Here is an 8,164-nt window from a genome sequence, read left to right on the forward strand (position 1 = left end):
AAATAACTAAATTTCTGTTAAATCTAAAACTATACTGCCACTTTGTCTAATATAAATCTCAGACTCTGCTCTCTATAATTCTTTAGCATAGTTAACTAGGCAGTACAAAGATAAAGACATTTGGCTTCGCAACCCATACTAGGAAAATTCACTACCAATTAAACTTATTCAAGATCAAATAATGAAATTCATTTATATAAAATCATTTATAAAAGAAAAGTCCACTCACTCCTGGTCCGAGCTAGCTAGACCTCCTGAAGGTCTCTCATGCGGGCCTGCCTGGTCCCGGGTGCCTGGTAAACCATCATGAATATTTAATTAATAAAACTGCTCGGTATAAGTTTTTAAGTAAAACCCTGACCCCCGACTTCTAAAAGTGCGTGCACTAACTTTAAAGTCATTTTTCTGCCCACTTAGGCATTTCAGATGTTTAAAATCGCCTGAAAGGACTCGAGACTTCACTACGCGATAGACTTCCATATTAGACTTCCATATTGTTGAGCAAGTTGGACTCAACAAATAGCCTTCCCTCTCATCCAATCAATCGTACTCAGAAGGATGGCCAAGCTAAAAGCAATATGCCACGACCAACTTCCACAGAGCTCTTTTACCAACTTAAGCAACTTGGTTCAACTCCAAAGCTTACTTGTTGCCTTCTGTCCCCAAATGAAAGAAATCGTCTCAAAGGAGTGGAGGGAACATGAGACCGCACCGGACATCATAGCTTTCCCTAAATTAACAAATTTGACACTCCAAGGTCTATTGAATGAATTTGTTGGTTTCTATGAAGCCAACAAGCTATACTCCAACCGTGAGGTATGTTACATATATAACTTATTATTTCGATGCTTGAATAGTATAATTGTTTTGTTAATTGTTTGTGCCTCAATTTTTTATTTTTTATTTGGTTTACTTGCCATGAGGTCTGACTTTAGTTTGACAATTATTTACTCATTTTCTTCCTAAAAACTGAAAATGTTCTCATACTGATAAATGATGAATTTAGTTTACTGCCTTTACAAAAAAATAAATAAATAAATAATTGAGCATGTGCAGACCACAAAGAAAATCATTCCATAAATTTATATATTTTTTAAAAATTTGGACTCATTTTTGTTAATGGTCTCATTACATAATATATTTAGAAATCTCGAACTATCTAAAGAAGCAACCTGAATTTGTACAAATTTTGGACTCATTTTTTAAGTTCGTGAAAACTTTCATGTATATATTTTCACCTGAATTGATTGTATTCGAGAAATCAAAGCTATAAACTACAGGTACAAGCTCCAAATTGTTTACTGAAAAATTCTTGCCACGTGGAAGCATTTAGTTTGACTTGCGACCACAAAGTCTATAGCTTTTATATGATTATTATCTAGAAACTGCCTACTCAATATTATTTTAATATTTGGTTTTATTAATATTTTAATATGAAGTCATATTGGTAAGATATTGGCCCACCACAAAAATAATAATAATAATAATTGAGCTTGTTATTAATTTCATTTTTGAGAGATCTATTAATTAATTAATTAATCTTTTTAGGTAACAACGCCTGAGGATCAAAATGTGGTAGGAACTTCATATGATGAGCATCAATCTTCTAGAAGCTTTGAAAGAGCAGTATTTCCATCAAAGTGCATTTTATGGTTACAAAATCTAGAAGAAGTGAAACTAGAAGATTCCAATGTAGATGTGTTCTTTAATCTGAAAGGCCATATGGTTAGGGATGGGCAGGCAGTTCCAGCATTTTCTCATTTACAAAATTTGTTCATAGGGTATTCTCGATGTCAACACCTTTGGAAGAACATTCCGCGTGGATTCCAGGGCTTCCAAAACTTAAGATATTTAAAAATAGAATTTGGTCATGATCTCCAGTATGTGTTCCCACATTCAATTGCCAGGCTACTTGTGAATCTTGAAGAGCTCAACATAGCGCACTGCTTGGAAATGGAAACTATAGTCAGATCTGCATATGAAAATGAAAAAGAGGATCAGACGAGCATGACTTTGTTTCCCAAACTAAATAGTTTTGATCTAGACGGGCTTCCGAGTCTTGAGAGTCTTTGTCCTGATGCTTCTACTTCTTTATGGTCAGCCGCCAAAGTTATGTCTGTGGAAAGATGCTACAAACTGAAGAAATTGGCTTCAGTAATTCCACAGATAAAAAAGTTGGAGAAAGATTCAACAGCTCATCACGAAGATGAAGACGACGGTATTTCATCAGGATCATGTGGATGTACACCTTATTCATGTGGCCCAATGACCAAACCAACTTCAAGAAGAAATATTGTTCAAATATTGCCACGTCCAGTCAATCAAGAGGTAAGCATTTCAATTTATTTCTATGAACCTCTACCCTAGAGCTACAATTGAGAATGACAATTGACATTGCCATATTGAAATTATATAAATTATATACGGTTTACTCAATTGATGTTTGATTTTCTAGGTTGCACCAACAAATCTTGATCAAGACTCAAACAATTACGATAATCTAGAACGTCTTTCTGTACAATCTTGTGAGTCATTGGAAGTTGTTTTCCAACTCAAGGGACCAAAGGCTGTGGAAAGCCACAATGTTAAAGCATTCAATAAGTTGTGTTACTTGCTATTAGACGAATTGCCAAGTTTAATGCACGTATGGGAAACGGGCGGTTCACCTCATATCACAGGCTTTGGAAACTTAACATTCTTAAGTGTATCCCACTGTGGCAGTTTGCGATATTTGTTCTTGTCAACTGTAGCCAAGCTCCTTATCAGTTTAAAGGACTTAAAAGTTGGGAATTGTGAGAAGATTGAACAAGTTATTGCAGAAGCAGATACTGAATGTGTTGACCAAGAAATTACATTTCGTCAACTGAATTCCATAACGCTTGAAGATCTACCAAACCTCATTTGTTTCTCTATTGAAGCTTATACTTTGAAGTTTCCATGTTTGAGGGAATTGAAGGTTATAAGATGTCCAGATTTAAGGACATTTGCTTCTAAGGTTGTCAGCGCACATTCTGTAATCAAAGTACAGACAGAGTTCGGAAAGTCTGAGTGGATGGGGGACCTCAATAGCACTATAGGGAACATTCATGAAAAAAGGTATGCTCTTGAATGTTTACTGGTGTTTAATCAATAATATAACAATAAAAGTGTTCCTTTTTCAAACCTGATTGCATCTCAATAATACACATTCTTTTCTTTTGAATACAGGGAAACACAGAGAAGTGCAGAGGTGAGTATATATATGTAAACTTCTATATTAAGGGAACACTGAGGTTTGCATATCTTACTATAAAAAAAATATGCCATATTAACGAAAAAATTAAATTGAGTTAGCAAGATCAAATTACAATTTTAATGATATAAACAAAAAAAAAAAAAAAAAATTAAGTGTGAGAATGTTTAAGCTTCGATTTGACAATAAATTACAATGTATTTCATGTTTGTTTGAGGTTTTTTTAATTCAAGTGTTCTATCATTGCGATATAGTAGACGTAAACAAAACAAACAACCTAATTTTGGTTGGTATCTCATTAGAACATCTCCAATGGGCTCCTCCCTAGATGAGATTCTAAGTTAAAATTTAGAGTGAATTTCAAGAACCCAACTCCAAATATGCTCCTGTCTTGATCTTAAAATAAGGAGACCCCTGGGTGCTCTAAAATATGAGAGAGAAATGTACACTTATATCTGTACATCGTTCTCTTCACACCCTCTCTCTTGTTGAACAAAATACTCCTTCTTGCAAGCCAAATCGCACAAAGGAAATCATTAAGACGAGATTTATAGACGGCTAGGATTTACGTTAACTGGGTTTTTGATAGATTTCTTTAATGTATTTTGCATCTCCATGTGATGATATATAGGAATTGAAGGAACTTTTCTGTTTTTAGTGATATGATCATGCTGTTGTTTTGTTAAATTATATTGATCGGAATATTGGTCAGCATGGTCACATTCTTTACGGATTTGTGGGACTAAGTGATGATAGCATAATTCAATTTTCTCTAGCTAGTTTCTGATCTAAGTATCTCAAAATATGTTGTTCTACAGTTTCTTCAGTTAAAAAAAAACCCTAGGCAGAGTATTTAGAGCCTTCTGAAATTTGATTTTTGTAGATTAATCTAGAGATTTATGAATGTTGTAGCTTTCTGCATCATTATCAAAAACACTCTGAGGCTCCTTTTAAGTCCCAAGTTGACGATTCTCACATTTAGTGCATTGGATGAACACTTTCAATGTGGTGTAATTTATTGCGTTTATTCGATTTTAGTATAAGCTGATGAGTATTATTTTTCTAGTTTAATATTGTTTCCCTCTTTTCAGCTCACTGATGAGGAGGTTTGAGTTCTGTTCTGAAGAATTTTATGAGGATGTGCATACAGACGCTACAAAGTGAGTTCTTGAAGTTTGGGATAGCAAGTTGCAATTTCACATCTCTAACCTCATCAATTCTTGAGAAACAATCCCATTTCAATTCCAAGTGTTGAAGTGTATTATAATTCATGTATTGGATTTCATTTGTATATCATTCAAATGTTTGAGCGGATCTGATGGTTCAACTAATACCACATTCAGAAGCACTGATGACAAATTTCCCATCAATGGGGTTAATTTTTCATTCTTCAATTTCCCATCAATGGGATTAATAATTTTTCAATGTCACCAAAATTAACATATTAAAAAACTTTGGTTGATCACTTGGTGTCAAGATTTCAGAGAGACAGGCTAGCAGCCCACACTTAGTATGTATGGAGTTTTATCACAAAAGATCTCGGTACTATTAATAGTAGAACCACTTAATATATATTTTATTTTATTTTTGTCAAGATTCTAATGTGGGATTTTTTACATGGGTCATGCTAGGAAGACCAATTTTAAATGTCAACTTGTGTACCATCTCTCTAATTATAAAGTAACTGTTTTTATTGTCCCAAATCCAATTATCATAAGGTTGCCTTGCACACCGTATTTGCTATTTTATTCTCACTTGGCTTCCAAAATAAAAGTGTTTTGGAAGATGTGTGATTTGGAATGTTAAATCCTCCAAAATCACTAGTTAATTAATTTCCTTTTTATATTGATGGCAAGTGAATCGAACAATGGGGGTGGGTATGCCAGTTTGGCTTCCCTAGGGCTGATTGAAGCTTAATGTTGTATAAGCATCGAATAGTCATTGTCATGACAATTGAGCATGAGGCCCACAGAGGCAATGGGTTTCTCATAGAAACCATAAGGGTCTGCTTGTATTTATACTGGTAAGATCTGAGATAAATGTTCCAAGTGTTGAAGAATATAAAAAGGAAAATATTAGAGAGACCAAATTTAGATACTAACTTGTGCACTATCTTTCTAATAAAGCGTAGGACCCATTATATTGGCCGTCTTCACCTCTATTAGAGAGATGATACACAAGTTGGTATCTAAAATTGGTCTTCCTAACATGACCCAAAAAGGAAAATTAAAATCATATATAGTTTTTACTTTCCTTTAATGTTTGACACCATCTTTTAAATTATGAAAAACAAATTGAAAGCTCACATTTAGTTATATTTCCATACCCCTCCCTTTTCCTGTGTGCAAAATTTTTATGGAAGATTGTATTTTCTACCAAAAACAAAATCAGAGCCTCTCTTCCCTATAAATCTAGAGCATTTCTCCATTCTCAGATCATGTGCATTTGATGTCTTCTCTCCTTTGTTTTGCCTTGTTGCCTCCATTCTTCCTTGTTTAGTCGTTATAACTCTTTCTTTCTTTTTTCATTTTTGTTTTGTTTGTTAATACTAGAGGATTAGGCGAGGTTAGCTCCCCAATGATGTTAACTCTCTCGCTATCTCTTTCTCTTCGTGAAAATATATAGGAGTACTTCAGAGAGCATTTCATCGGTACTCTCCACCTCCATACAAGAAAAGGTGCCACTTGTAGCAAGTGAAAATAATCATTCACATAATTTATATAGAGATGTTGCCAATTTCTCATAGGTTTTTTTAGTGACTTACTGGTCTGATTGGTACATAAGAAAATTTTCTCTCTCAAAGATTTAAGGTCCGAAACATCAAATCTTTCAATCATAGGTTGTTCTGCTGGCTTAGGGCCTTGACCAGTCACTCTCACATAATCGTTTTACACAAGTTCAAGCAAAGACAAAAAGAGTGCTGACGACGATGATTGGAGATATTTGGTCTCATTTGAACTTTGCGAATATTTTTCTAAGGATACAGATATTGAGATGGTAAGTTTTTCTCTTTTTTTTAAAAAAAAATAAATAAATTAAATATTCTTGAAAGAGATAAAGATAAAGATAAAGGAAATATATGAAAATGTCAGCGATGAAGGACGGTAGGGGAACGATGGTAGGAGGGAGGTGGAAGGATGTGTATGGACTATTGTAGAAAATGAAAACTAAAAACTAACAATAACTTTAAGTTATTTTTCATTTTCTAGCTTTAAATTTGTTTCATTTTCATTCTTTCACTATGCAATCTTGGTTCATCTATGCCTAGGCTGAGACGAGGGAATTACAAGATCAGCACCACAGAATAGAAAATGGAATAAGTGATAAGTCTTCATATATTGTTGAATGTAGCACTCATATTTCAGAGATTTATTTTCTTAATTAGTTAAGGGATTTACTTTCTCATTTTATATAATTGATTATCATTGTATACACTAGTAAAAAAAACCCCTTGCGCGACCAAATTTTGCGCGTCGCATAAAGTCACTTTGCGCGACGAAACAAAAAACTTCGTCGCTCAAACTATTGCGCGACCAAATTTTGCGCGACGAAAAACAATTCGTAGCGCAAAGTCACTTCGCGCGACAAACTTTTGCGCGACGACAATACATCGTCGCTCAAAGTCTTGCGCGACCAAATTTTGCGCGACGAAAAAACATTCGTCGCGCAAAGTAACTTTGCGCGACAACAATACATCGTCGTCAAAGTGACTTTGCGCGACGAATTTTTGCGCGACGACAATACATCGTCGCTCAAAGTCTTGCGCGACGAAATTTTGCGCGACGAAGTTATTGTTTCGTCGCGCAAAGTTACTTTGCGCGACACACTTTTGCGCGACAACAATACATCGTCACTCAAAGTGACTTTGAGCGACGAAACAATAACTTCGTCGCGCAAAGTCCTTATAAAAATAAAAAATATATATATTTTAAAATCTTTGCATGACGTAATCCAAACATTTCGTCGCCTAAACTAATTTATTTTTGTTTTTTATTTTGTATGCATATAACACTTAAGAAATTAAACAGTATATATATTTATTAAGTAGTTTTAAATTTATTATTTTAGATCGGATCGGATTTTTGTTAGAAAAATATATTATTGTTGTTCAGATTGGGTTTTTGTTAGAAAATATATATTTTAAATTGACGATCGAATTAGTTCATTGTATTCATATAGGGTCAAGGAGTGTAGCTGTAAAAAATCATCAAAATCGGAGTTAAAATAACCGTTAAATCGTGATTTGTCATTATAACCGTCGAAAAGTTTTGTCCCATTACTTGATCTCTAAATGTTTATTTTTTTCGATTTTTGGCGTATATGATCTCGAAGTATAAACAAACAAGTTTGACGGTTGGATCGTTGAAACTAGTTTTGGTGAATGCATATGCCATCAAAACAATATATTCACTAACAATTAATAGGTTATTTATACGTTCGTTAGATATAACATAAGATTTTGTGGTATCCACTAGTGTAAATATTTTAAATTGAAGATCAAATTCAGTCATTGTATTCATATATGGTCAAGTAGTGTAGCTGTAAAAAAAATCATCAAAATCGGAGTTAAAATAACCGTTAAATCGTAATTTTTCATTTATAACCATCGAAAAGTTTTGTCCCGTTACTAGATCTCTGAATGTTTGTTTTTTGCGATTTTTGGGGTATATGATCTTGAAGTATATACAAACAAGTCTTATGGTTAGATCGTTGAATGGTGTGTGTGTATATATATATATATATATATATATTTATTTATTTATTAAGTAGCTTTAAATTTATTTATTTTGTACGTATAACACTTAAGAAATTGAATAGTATATATATTTATTAAGTAGCTTTAACCTTATTTATATTTTAAATTGTAAAATAAAATAATTTTAATTTTATTATTCATAACAATTATTTTTATAAATATTGTGTTACGAACCA

General features: G+C 33.4%; 1 protein-coding gene across 1 annotated transcript; it reads left to right on the top strand.

Annotated features, from left to right (window-relative positions):
* Positions 1-2,228: 2,228 nt before the first annotated feature.
* On the top strand, positions 2,229-3,308 carry LOC117613631 (disease resistance protein RPS2-like). The gene is made up of 3 exons (XM_034342228.1): positions 2,229-2,328; positions 2,456-3,096; positions 3,208-3,308. Exons 1-3 carry the CDS (start codon positions 2,266-2,268, stop codon positions 3,245-3,247), a joined length of 744 nt encoding a protein of 247 aa, XP_034198119.1. The 5' UTR covers positions 2,229-2,265; the 3' UTR covers positions 3,248-3,308.
* Positions 3,309-8,164: the final 4,856 nt, after the last annotated feature.

This window comes from Prunus dulcis, unplaced genomic scaffold, assembly GCF_902201215.1.
Source record: "Prunus dulcis unplaced genomic scaffold, ALMONDv2, whole genome shotgun sequence".
NCBI lineage: Eukaryota > Viridiplantae > Streptophyta > Magnoliopsida > Rosales > Rosaceae > Prunus > Prunus dulcis.